Below are 12542 nucleotides of genomic sequence, written 5' to 3' on the forward strand. Positions count from 1 at the left end.
TTATGTTTACAACATCCCATGTCAAGCTCATGTAAATATCCAATAAAAGGAAGCCATTGTGATGATTATTTTGACATCTTAATATGACATTTGTCTTACTTTCTTACTCGTATATTGCTCCATAGATTGTAAACTCCTGGTGGGCAAGGAACATATCTTGTTTAACTTTGTATATTCCACAGTACATGACACGCCATCTGACCACAGTAGGCATTCAACAAATCATTCTTGAATGTGCACAACAAGCACACATAGAAGCCATACGCATACACTTAGGGGCAAATGTGCACCGGTATGTTTTTCTGTCCTCGTCTTGGCTGAACATCTGGTCTGTAGCATTCAAGAGCCCTGGCCACCTCCTCCTTCCACAAGTGTAGCATTCTCCAGCTATGACTTCTGTGACTTCTCCCTTGGATTTCCACCTATCCTTCTGGCAACTATTTCTCAGCCTCCTTCCTGTCCCAGCCCCTCCCTGACTTGTCCTTAAATGTCTGTGATCCCCATAGTGCCATCTCAGCCCTGCTCTTCTTGCTTTGGACACTGTTGAGCAACCTCATCAAAGCCACAGATACATTGGAAATGTCTGGGAAAGTCACAAGCCTGAGTATCGCCAGCCTAGTCTTCCCTCCTGATTTCCAGACCTGTAAGACCTGAGTGGCATCCTGCCCTCCTTTCTTCACCTTCCCCCCAGGGCCAGTCACAAGCCCCATGGCTTCTTTTGCCTTCAGCAATAGCTCACATGTGTGGCTTCATCTCTGTCCCTATTGCCATTGGGTCAGCTCAGACGCCCAACCTCCACTTTTCTCCTGGACCCTCTATTCTCTCAGCTGCTGCCAGAGTGAGCTCTCTTCAGTTCAGTTTTCTGCTGAAATCTCATTACTGTGGAATAAGGGATGCGTACATGGATAAATACGTGATGAATCAACTATAGGAAAATGTTAACTGCAGAATAGAAATGGTGGGTATATAAGTGTTCGTTGCAGTTCTTTCAACTTCTTTGTGCTTCAAAATTTTCATAAGATTTTGAGGAAAATATGCTTTAGTGATTTCTTTTGGCTTTGCGGATAAAAGTCAGACTCCTTCATTCGGGCCCTTTGTGATCTGGCAGTGCTGCCTCGCTCTGTAACTTCATCTGCTACCACTCACGTGTCCCCTTCCCATAAACCATCCTAAGTTACTTGGAGCCACTTGGGAAACTTGTGGTATTTCATTCCTCTGTGTCCATGTATTTGCTATTCCTGATTTCCAGAACATTCTTCCCTGCGTTCCTCTCCAAGGATTCCCAAACCCCTGCTCACTCTTCAAACTCATCTCAAGTGACACCTCTTCCAGGAAGCCTTTGCTAACCCCCTCAGATGGAGACCCCTTATTTGGTTCCCACAGCCTCTCCTGTAGGTCAGCAGAGGCTAGGACATCAAGGGCCTCCCCTAGGACTGGATCTGCAGATAAACTGCAGCACTGGAAACCCAGGCCTCAGGACTGGGCTCTGAAACACAGATGATCTCTAATTTCTTCACTCAGGGACACATCCTCACGGGCAGTTCCTTGTGATTGAAACAAACACACTTAAGTGACTGAGCAAGTCCTGAGGCTAAACCTGACAGGCGACCCTGCAGCCTGCTGGAGGGGGCTGTGCTCTGCTGCGGATGGGGTCCCCCCCAGGAAGAGGTTCAGGCAGGGGTGGGGAAGAAGGCGGGGCCTGAGGCCGTGCTAGTCGGTGTCCCGGAGCTGGGACGGAAGTCGCACAAGTACAATTAGTTTCAGTTTTGTTTCTCTTTCAGGCACTGGGGAACAGCGGCGTTCAGGCCTCGGACCCCCACTCCTGGTCTTGGAGCCCAAGGTCAGCTCAGTCCAGGTAGGGAGGGGGCCAGGGAGGGCAGCTGAAAGAAGAGCCGAACTGGAGGGAGTGGGGGGAAGGGAGAGAGAGCGGGAGGAAGAGGAAGGGAGGGGAGAGGCCGGGAGAGAGACCCGGAAGGCAGGAGGAGAGGGGAGGCTGGGCAGGGGCACCCGCCACTTCACCCCCCAGGGCCAGAGGCTTCCCTGGGAAAGACCCCGTCCCACTCTCTGAGCTCTTCTGTCAGCCCCCACTTTCCGGAAGTTTGGGAGAAATTCCCCAAGTCCCTTCATCAAGTATTTCACAGCCACTCTGCTGGGAGCTAAGGGGATTCTCAGGTGAACCTCACACAACTCAGACGTCTCATAGGTTTCTAGGTAGGAGAGTAGGGTGCTTCTTGCAGCAGGAAAGGCTGAAAGAAAAGGGCTCTAGAAGTTGAGGCAAAGGCTGCAGTGACCCCAAGGTTGAGCCTCAGGGAAGGAAAGGGCAGGGCAGCTACTTGGCCTCAGCCTTCCTGTTGCCTGTTCCAGAATCCATTTCAGGAATGTCAGGGCAGGAAGTGGGACCCCCACTACCCGTGATGCTACTCCCAGGGTCTAGAAAAAGACAGGTGTATGTGCCAGGGGAACTGGGGCCCCTTATGCTGCCCCAGCTGCCAGGAGTCAAGGCAGTTCTGCTCACCTGGACCCACTGCTGTGTCCCCCACCCCAGCACCCTAGCCCCAGCAGGACCCCCAGGACCTATTCACACGGGGGCTTGCCACAGCCTGTCAACTGAGGGCATAAATCATTACACTATGAGCACCCTGAGATCGGGGGCTTCTTGGTCTTGTCATTTCTTGAATCTTTTGACACCTGCAAACAGCACTGACTTTTTCACATTTGCTGAATGTACGCAAGGAGGAGGGCAGCTTGCTAGCTCAAGAGCCAGTAGCCAGAGTCTCCAGAAGACCAGAAGAAAATTCCTGGCCACTCAGGTGAGACTCCAGACCTTGAGGGGCTTGAGGACGCAGGAGGGCAGGCTGGAGGCATTGTGTAAACACCCTCTGCCCTCTGACCCTGACCTCTCCCTTGCAGCATGGTGTCCCAGGCATCCTCACCCTCCCTGCTGGAGGCCCTGAGCAGCGACTTCCTGGCCTGCAAAATCTGCCTGGAGCAGCTTCGGGCGCCCAAAACCTTGCCCTGCCTGCACACCTACTGCCAGGACTGCCTGGCCCAGCTGGCTGAGGGTGGCCACCTCCGATGCCCTGAGTGCCGAGAGACCGTGCCTGTGCCGCCAGCAGGCGTGGCTGCCTTCAAGACCAACTTCTTTGTCAACGGGCTCCTGGATTTGGTGAGGGCCCGGGCTGGTGGAGACCTGCGCGCAGGCAAGCCAGCCTGTGCCCTGTGCCCCCTGATGGGGGGCACCAGTGCTGGGGGGCCAGCCACAGCCAGGTGCCTGGACTGTGCCGATGACTTGTGCCAGGCCTGTGCCGACGGGCACCGCTGCACCCGGCAGACTCACACCCACCGAGTGGTGGACCTGGTGGGCTACAGGGCAGGGTGGTATGATGAGGAGGCCCGGGAGCGCCAGGCGGCCCAGTGTCCTCAGCACCCAGGGGAGGCCTTGCGCTTTCTTTGCCAGCCCTGCTCCCAGCTGTTGTGCCGAGAGTGCCGTTTGGACCCCCACCTGGACCACCCCTGCATGCCCCTGGCTGAGGCTGTGCGTGCCCGGAGGCCAGGCCTTGAGGAGCTACTGGCAGGTGTGGATAAGAACCTGGCTGAGTTGGAGGCCGCCCGGATGGTGGAAAAGGAAGCCTTGGCCCAGCTGCGGGAGCAGGCTGCCAGGGTGGGGACACAGGTGGAGGAGGCCGCCGAGGGGGTCCTCCGGGCCCTCCTGGCCCAGAAGAAGGAGGTGCTGGTGCAGCTACGGGCCCATGTGGAGGCTGCTGAGGAGGCTGCTCGGGAAAGACTGGGGGAGCTAGAGAGCCGGGAGCAGGTGGCCAGGGCAGCGGCTGCCTTTGCCCGTCGGGTGCTCAGCTTGGGTCGTGAAGCTGAGATACTGTCGCTGGAGGGGGCCATTGCCCAGAGGCTCCGGCAGCTGCAGGATTGTCCCTGGATGCCTGGACCAGTCCCCTGTCTGCTGCCCCAGCTGGAGCTTTATCCTGGACTCCTGGATAAGAACTGCCACCTGCTATGGCTCTCCTTTGAGAAGCAGCAGCCCCAGAAGGACAGTGGGAAAGATGGAGCTGGAAGGCAGGGAGGTGAGGAAACTGAGAACCAGAGAGAGGATGAAGCCAAGACAGAGAGACAAAGTGGAGCCCAGCCCCAGAGTAAAGGTGGAGCCCAGACTCCAAAGGAGGACAGAGCCCAGATGCCCCAGGAAGATGGAGCCCAGACCCCAAAGGTGGAGAGAGCGCAGACCCCGAAAGAGGACAGAGCCCAGACGCCCCAAGAAGATGTAGAAGCCCAGACCCAAAGGGGCAGCAGATCCAACAAGAAAAGGAAGTTCAAAGGCAGGTTCAAGTCAGTTTCCCGGGAGCCCAGCCCAGCACCTGGGCCAAACTTGGAGGGCTCTGGCCTCCTCCCCAGGCCCATATTTTCCTGCAGCTTCCCCACACGGATGCCTGGAGACAAGCGGTCTCCCCGGATCACTGGGCTCTGTCCCTTTGGTCCCCGGGAGATCCTGGTGGCAGATGAGCAAAACAGGGCTCTGAAGCGCTTCTCCCTCAATGGTGACTACAAGGGCACAGTGCCAGTCCCTGAGGGCTGCTCCCCATGTAGTGTGGCTGCCCTGCAGGGCGCAGTGGCCTTCTCGGCTGGTGCGCGTCTCTATCTCATTAGCCCCGATGGTGAGGTGCAGTGGCGCCGGGCCCTGAGCCTCTCCCAGGCCAGCCACGCCGTGGCTGCCATGCCGAGCGGGGACCGGGTGGCTGTCAGCGTGTCAGGCCACGTGGAGGTGTACAACATGGAAGGCAGCCTGGCCACCAGGTTTATCCCTGGGGGCAAGGCCAACCGGGGCCTGCGGGCACTGGTGTTTCTGACCACTAGCCCTCAGGGCAATTTTGTGGGGTCTGATTGGCAGCAGAATAGTGTGGTGGTCTGTGACGGGCTGGGTCAGGTGATCGGGGAGTACGGGGGGCCAGGCCTGCACGGCTGCCAGCCTGGCTCCGTGTCTGTGGATAAGAAGGGCTACATCTTTCTGACCCTTCGTGAGGTCAACAAGGTGGTGATCTTGGACCCGAAGGGGTCACTGCTCGGAGACTTCCTGACAGCCTATCACGGCCTGGAAAAGCCCCGTGTGACCACCATAGTGGATGGCCGGTACCTCGTCGTGTCCCTCAGTAACGGGACCATCCACATTTTTCGGGTCCGCTCTCCTGACAGTTAAAGGGCTGGGACGGGTGGAATTGGGTGGGATTGGGGAGGGAGTAGGTTGGGAGGAGGGGGACAGGGCTGCCATGGGACGTGGTGGCCAAGAGCATTTTCCCAGAGGGCAGGTGTTGGCAACCTGCCAGTGCGAAGTGCCATACTGCCAACCCCTCTTTGGGTGTGCAGGGATAGGGATTGAGGGTGGTGGCATAACCACAGCTCCCAGACGCAGAGGAGGATGTTTGGTAACATGCTGGGTGTTAACCATGCCTTTTGTTTTTGTGGGTGATTGCCCCCCCACCCGCCTCCACCACTGTCGTTATAGTTACATTTCTGAGATTTATAAGCTTGTCCTGATTGCGTTCTTCAAAACCACTCCTGGTGGAGGAGCCCCATGAGAGTCTTAGGGAGGTGGGCAGAAGTCCTCTGAGCCCCGAAGGGCTCAGGGTACGTCAGCACATGCCTTCTGGAAGATCTGAGAACTGGCTCCCCTCAGACTGGAACAGGGACATGCCAGGTCAGAAGAGGCCTGGGATTTTGAAACGGTAGTTAATGGCATCTTCCACCAGCAGCAGCCAGGAAGTAGAGGCTTCTCTGATATTGGCGTCCCCCAGTGCAGTACGCAGTGGGCATCGTAGGGGACCAAGCACAGATGCCAGCTGAGGCCAAAAGATGTTTACCTCAAAGTCCACGAAGAGAATGTGCTGCTAGAACACTGAACCTGGTAGGGTCGGGGTCTAACACACAGGGTTCTGAGGGTGAAAGAAGGGGGCCCTTGGGTCTCCCTGCCACCGTCAAGCCACGACCTATGTAGGATGTAAAATCTCTTCTGTGTTGATATCTTTACATTTCCTGGAGACTATTTTTAGTTTCCCCTTAGTTTTGCAGCAAACTTCCTTTTGAGAATTTTGGCCTTCATTTGGCTGAACTAAGGGGTGAAGAAATTTGTCCTTCGGTAGGCCACTACTGCTGGGAAAAACAAGCTGACCCTGGAGGCCAGGTGTGGGATTGGGGAGACAAACCAGCCAGGAAACTTGAAAGTTGGTAGTGGGGCTGGGATGGTGGAGGAGTGAAAACCAGAGGGAAGGATCTAGTCGGAGGTGAACCACAACCACCGGTCCTTTGTGCAGGCCATGGCAGCGGTGGAACTGAGGTGGACATGTTTGGTTAGGGGCTGTCGAGAGATGACCTGAGGGAATCTTAATTAGGGATCATGGACAATGTAGCGTTCTTGGGAACCAGAAGGATTTTGGACAAGTCTAGATGGAAAGCATAGGGTGGGAAAAAGAAAATCCTTTTCTGGGGAGGTTATTGCTTGTTTATTGAAGTGATAGGGGAAATCATCAATGTCAAGTGGACAAATACAATTATATAAAAATTTGAAAAGTATACACAGCAAAGATCTTCCTTTTAAGGAAGATTAAAAGAAAACCAGTAAGATGAGAAAACTACATATGTAGAATTGATCTGAGTAAGAGCTGAGTCTCCACATATGCAGTGACCAAGAGTCAAAGGACCAAATAGGCTGTGTGCCCAGGAGGAAATGCACACAGGCCAGGACTAGTAAACAAAAAGATTAAAAAAAAAAAAATGTCAAGCACTTGCATGTGTCAAAAATACATTTTAAAAATATGTTATGGAGAAATAGACTCCTGGCATTATAAAATGATGCTTCCTGGACAGCAATTTGGTAATACTTGATAAGAGCCAAAAAAAGAAAAAAGAAAAATGACCATAAGGCTCAGTTACTCACTTTGGGGAATACATGCTGAGAAAACTAAAGAAAAACAGTATTTGCACAGACATATTTGTGGCCACCCTATAAATTAGTCATTGACTGGAAGCTGCTCGGCTGTGGGGGGACAGCTAAGTAGATTGTGGTCTATTAGGACAATGAGCTACTGCCTTCATGTATGGCAACTATGAAAACTACAAGAATATGATGTTATGCAATCATAAGCAAAAGAAAGATAATTTGGAATTATGATCACATAATGATAGCAACAAGGTGAAAGTATGTCTGAATCATTACCGAGTGGAAATAGGTTCAAAATGTGTAAATAATCAGTGATTTGGGAGATTGGGTTCTTTTTGAGATATTGTGTGCTGTTATTTACATATGACATTTCTACTTCAGTTATTATTGTCCATTAAGTAACATATATGCTTGAATATTTACTTAAAAAATACACCTTTATAAATGATATACAAGAATAGCTTCTGGATTTGCAAATGAATGTGTCACTTAGCACAAATGAGACTGTCCTGTTAGAGGAGGGACGGGAGTCAGGGAGACAGTACCAGCTGGCCGCACGTGGCAGGGAGGAAGGGCCATCAGAGCAGGGGCCTGTCTGGTGACTGACTAAGGAACTCACTCTGGGAAGGTTTGCAGAGGTCAGGCGGTCCCCTCAGGCGATGGGATCATTATGGAGTGTCCAGAAGGCAGGGGGAAGTCTTGTTAAGTTCACCAACTAATTCAGACTAACTAGAAACCAAGTGGTGGTTCTAAGGAACCAGCTAGTATAGGTGAGTTGCATTGATGGGGAAAGTCTGTCTTCTTTGCAGTCCTATCTGCAGAGTTAACACAGCGATGGCTCATAGTTGGTGCTCAGTAAACGTGTATGAAATGAATTAATATCTAGAAAAGGGATGGTACAATAGTCAGACTAGAGATTTGCCACCTTGAATGCCAAGCTGTCCAAAACCTTGGCTTATAGGAAATCTCCAGTAGGGGGCACTGTGGACACAGTCCACCATATGGTTCCCAGGGGGTGGCTCTGCATCCAGTGACAACAGGAGATTTGGGTATCCAGATTATGTGTGTGGAGGGGCGTCTGGGGGATCATTTACTTTCAGGTTGGAACAATAGTTCTACAGAGCTGTATAGGAACCATCTGCTGAGAGCCTGGCTGGTGAAATGGCTCCAACCATGTGGCTCACCCAGGAGGTAAAGTAGGAATAGAGACTTTCAGAAAGGAAATGTCACCTGGCTGCCCAAAGAGGACCCCACAGATCCTCAAGACATGCAGGAGCCACATGGCTTTCCAGGAAGCTGTAAGCATCTTGAGAAGCCGGGCATTGGAAGGTTGACAGAAATACTAAATTGTCCTCATTAAGGGGTAGAGGTGGAAAGGCAGAGAATACGGCAAAATATGAAACGGATAGGAAGTATAGCATTGAGCTAATTTAGAGGTAGAATCCCCAGCACCTTAACCGTGACCCAGGAATCCCAATGAATCCCACAGAAAGCACCACTCAGCACTGAGTGAAAGAGTTCTTGGTTAAACTACATTGTTAAACTACATGGGGAACATTGTGAAAAAAAAACAGCACCCCCTGACCCTTATCCCGACTCCACATTGGACTATGACAATTAACTTCCTTAATCATTTCTTTTCTTGTTTGGAACTTTACAGATTATGCATGTACTGGTGAAAGGAGAATGTCGTTCGTTTGGGTAGGAGAAAGGGAATAGAAAACCTCTTTCATTTTCTTTGCACCTAAAAAAATGAATGAGGAAGCAGAGACCTGGGTTGAGTGCTGGCGCTTCCACTAAATAGCTGTGTGATCTTGGTCTAGCTCCCTCACCTCTTTGAAACTCAGTTTCTACATCAGTAAAAAGGGGATAAGATCCATCATGCCGACCTCACAGGGTTGTTGTGAGGACTGGGTGAGAAGCATAGAAGTATTTTGTTTTTGGTGTAAAGCTCAAATCCGAAGTATTGGTTGGGGAAAAGTTCAGCTGACTCGTACTAACTTAATACTCTTCCGTCAGTATAAGCTTGAGTGCGATGTGATGTGCACATATTGTGAAGTAAAAGCTCAAGAATGTCTGGGTAGAGCTATTACTTGCTTCTCCTTTGGAGAAGACTGTTTTATTTTGCATTCCAGCATTATTTGAAGAAGCCATATAATAAGACACAACCGGAACTGTAGGAGCAGAAGGGACCAATGGCCAGCTTGCTAAGACTCAATGTTATTTCTAAAAGCTAGCTAAGAGTCAGACTGTACGAATGAAGGACTGATAACCATAGACTTTTAGAAGAAGTTCAAAATGGTGAGAGTGGCCAAATCTCTTGATAATTTAGAGAAAATATAATTTGGGAGGGAATAGCTCTCCTTTCACTGTAGTCTGATTATTACTGTCTATAAAGCCATGTCATATAATAAATCTACAGAGATAAAATTCCATAGAGGCAGAAGTCCAAGACAGAAATCAGAAATCTTCCAAGGAAATTGGTGAGGCTGGTGATCTGAGCTGGGTAGGGTTCGAAGGTGGGTATTACCCTGTTTCCCCGAAAATAAGACCTAGCTGGACAATCAACTCTAATGCGTCTTTTGGGGGCAAAAATTAGTATAAGACCCGGTCTTATAGTAAAATAAGACCGGGTCTTATATTAATTCTCGCTGCAAAAGATGCATTAGAGCTGATTGTCCAGCTAGGTCTTATTTTCGGGGAAACACGGTAAGATCAAGGTGTGCGACCATCTCTTCTTGGCAGGTCAGCTGGGAACTAGAGCTATCCCATAAATTCAGTGGGAGACTGGATAGGGACACAAAGTTCTGTTTTGGGGGCAATGCAGCTTTGGACTAGCTGGGGCAGAGAGCTGCCAGAGCTCTCAAGAAGATCTTCCTGCAAGAGAAAGACCACATTCCGATACAGGCTTAGGAAGATTAGTAACTTACCGGAGGTAGTAGAACCAGCCTACCCAACTGGTTCATGAATATAGTTTAATTTAGAAAAATAGATCTTTGAGGGACCACAGATATCTTTGTTTGGAGACGTGGAGAAGGTACAGCAGGGTCAGGCTGGACCTCACCTGAAGCCCAGGTGAGGAACCCTTGGGACCAAATAGGGAAGGGCCTGTATATAGAGGCAAACAGGAGGTGGGTTTGGGAGGTTTTCGAAAGTGGCTTGACTTGTCTCCGGGGAAAGTTTGAACTCGTTGGCTTAGCAGCCAAGAGGGACAGGGTTGAAAATGGAATTGGGGCGCAATGTCCATGGTGTCAGCCCAGCAAATTTCTCTTGTTGCAATGGGCTGAGAAATCTGTGTTGTAAACTCATTCATTACTTTGATTGTGTACTTTATATCTTCTGTTTCTTAATAAATTCTTTAAAAAAATGTGAACCTTTTCTCGGATGGTTCATGGGTATGGGGGGACTGTCAACACACAGGTCCAGATGGCAAAGGGAACAAGATATGGCCACCCTTGCTGTAGCTCCAAAGGTGCCAACATGGAGTCTTTGGGGACACTACAGGAGTAGGGTGACTGGCACAGTCACCCTCTGTGGTCCCACCCATGTCCCAGGCCACTCCCACAGGTAGGACAGAGGGGCCCTCTGGGTAGAGATGTGTACCTTCCAGGCTAAGCCCTGGTGGCAGCCAGCAGGTGACCTGGCTCAGCAGTACTGCACACATGCACCCTCAGGTGCAGTATGACGGGGGGTGAGGGGCCCACAGGGTGGCTGTGCCATCCCTGGTCTGTGTTCTCATTGGGGAACCGAATTCACATCTGTGGACATCTAGCACGCTGCATCTGCAAGCCCGCACTGGCCTCTGCAGGGCTGGAGGTGGCGGCTGTAGGAATAGTCTGCCTACTGGTGCAGCCCTCCCCCTCTGATCTGTCTCCAAAGCCCCTCCAGGAGCTCCTGCCCCTCCCGAGTGTCCTCAGCAGGAAGAGGAAAGACCTCAGGTCCTTATTTCTAAGGACCTCTGGCTCCCCATTAAAGACAGAGATCAAATAGCAGATCAGTTGAGCGCCCACCTCCCTGTGCTTTTCACTCATGACTTCCAGCAGTCTCAACCCCTATAAAGTAAGAAAATTAACATTTGATAGACAAGGACACCGAAGCCTGCTGAGGCTTGCTTACGATAAGTAGATTTAGACTCTGGCTCCAAAGCTGCCCTTCTAAACAACTCTAAATCCTGAGCCCATGTCTCTGTTTCCTTGTTTGTGGATGAGAAAGTTGAAGGAAATGAGATCTGAGGTTCTGTCTTGAGCTAACAGACCAGGCCCTGGTCCCTGAACAGATTTGGAATCCAGACACAGGAAGGGAAGCTCAGAGATACCCCCACGCACCCCTCACTGTCTCATGCTCACTGTCAGGGCTCCCCCAAGATGAAGAAGGAATGACAAGTGAGGAGAGAATGTTTCGAGAGTCTTTGTGGGGGAGCAGGAGGTGGGGATCAGAGCCCACTGCTGCTGTGGTGACAGCCTGAATAAGAATTCCACAATTCATCATCTAATGACTCAGCCTGGCTTTGGAGTGGAGCCTCTGCAAACCCCAGGGAGCATGACACAGCAGCTGAGGGGGCCGGGCACAGGAGAGTGCCATGTGAGCTGGGACTGTGGGGAGAACGGCCTGTTCCCAGCTCCAAACCCTAAGGCGGAGCGTCTGCTTCTGTGGTCAGACACACACACACGGCCTCGGTTTCCTAGCCATGTGGCCAAGCCTCCTCCCTCAGACCTGGGTCTCTCCTTTGTAATCAAGAAGTCCCAGCCCCAGAGGCATCAGGACCACCTCCTTTCCCTATAGCCTTGGGGTTGCAGCAAGGTGCCACAGCCACAGACAATATTGGCCTCTCTCCCCTTCGCTGCTCTGCCAGGACAGCCTTTAAATAAGGCCAGCAGAGACTATACCGTAGAGGTGGGGAGAAAGGGCATGTCACAGGCCGGGCACACAACTAGACAGTTTGTCACAGCGTCCCGATCCGCTGCTCAGTGGGTGTGGGGTGGGTGGGGATCTCAGGTTTGATTTTGCTCAAAGGCCAACCCAGAAAATATCACTTCCCCCTCAGACACTCCTCCTCCCTGACAGTAAGTTAGGGACAGCTTACCAGAAGAAAACAGTCAAAGCAAGCTGCGGTGGAACAGCCCCCAGTCCAGGAGGGGCTGGCACCGCGGGCCAATGTGCAGTGCAGGGAGCACTCTGCCGCCGCTCTCAGCAGCACTGCCGCCCTTCTCCGAGCCCTGAGCACTGTCTCAGATTATTCACACGCAGTTCTTTCCTCACCTGCAAAACCCTTCAGGACAAGAACGTCTGATTCACGTTGAGCATTCCATTATCAGGTGTTCTGTAAATATCTGTTGGTGGAAGGAACAAATGAGTGGAGCTGTGCTAAAACCTAGTCACCGTTGGTCGTGTGGGATACAGCACGGGGAGGGGTTGACAACTCTGTCACTGGGCGCAGCTGAGGCAAGAGAGGTTTCTCCTTTTCCTTAAAGGGACACATAAGAGTGAAGTCACCCAAATTCTGGGGGGAAAAGGTAGGAATCTCATTCTGCTGTACTTTTTCTTTTTTCCATAGCACTTTAACCTTCTAACATATTATTTTGTTTAATGATTTATCCTGCTT

The 12542-nt window shown here is 51.3% G+C and overlaps 1 protein-coding gene across 4 annotated transcripts; it reads left to right on the top strand.

Annotated features, from left to right (window-relative positions):
- The first annotated feature begins 1721 nt into the window (after positions 1–1721).
- Positions 1722–5203, top strand: TRIM56 (tripartite motif containing 56). 4 transcript variants are annotated; one of them, XM_033111268.1, is made up of 3 exons: positions 1722–1855; positions 2699–2810; positions 2911–5203. In XM_033111268.1, exon 3 carries the CDS (start codon positions 2912–2914, stop codon positions 5201–5203), a length of 2292 nt encoding a protein of 763 aa, XP_032967159.1. In that variant the 5' UTR covers positions 1722–1855; positions 2699–2810; position 2911. The 4 variants fall into 4 exon arrangements, with proteins under 4 accessions (XP_032967159.1, XP_032967157.1, XP_032967160.1 ...); XM_033111266.1 differs by having other exon boundaries at positions 1728–1855; positions 2734–2810; XM_033111267.1 differs by having other exon boundaries at positions 1753–1840; positions 2734–2810.
- Positions 5204–12542: the final 7339 nt, after the last annotated feature.

This window comes from Rhinolophus ferrumequinum, chromosome 7 (genome assembly GCF_004115265.2).
Source record: "Rhinolophus ferrumequinum isolate MPI-CBG mRhiFer1 chromosome 7, mRhiFer1_v1.p, whole genome shotgun sequence".
Lineage (NCBI taxonomy): Eukaryota > Metazoa > Chordata > Mammalia > Chiroptera > Rhinolophidae > Rhinolophus > Rhinolophus ferrumequinum.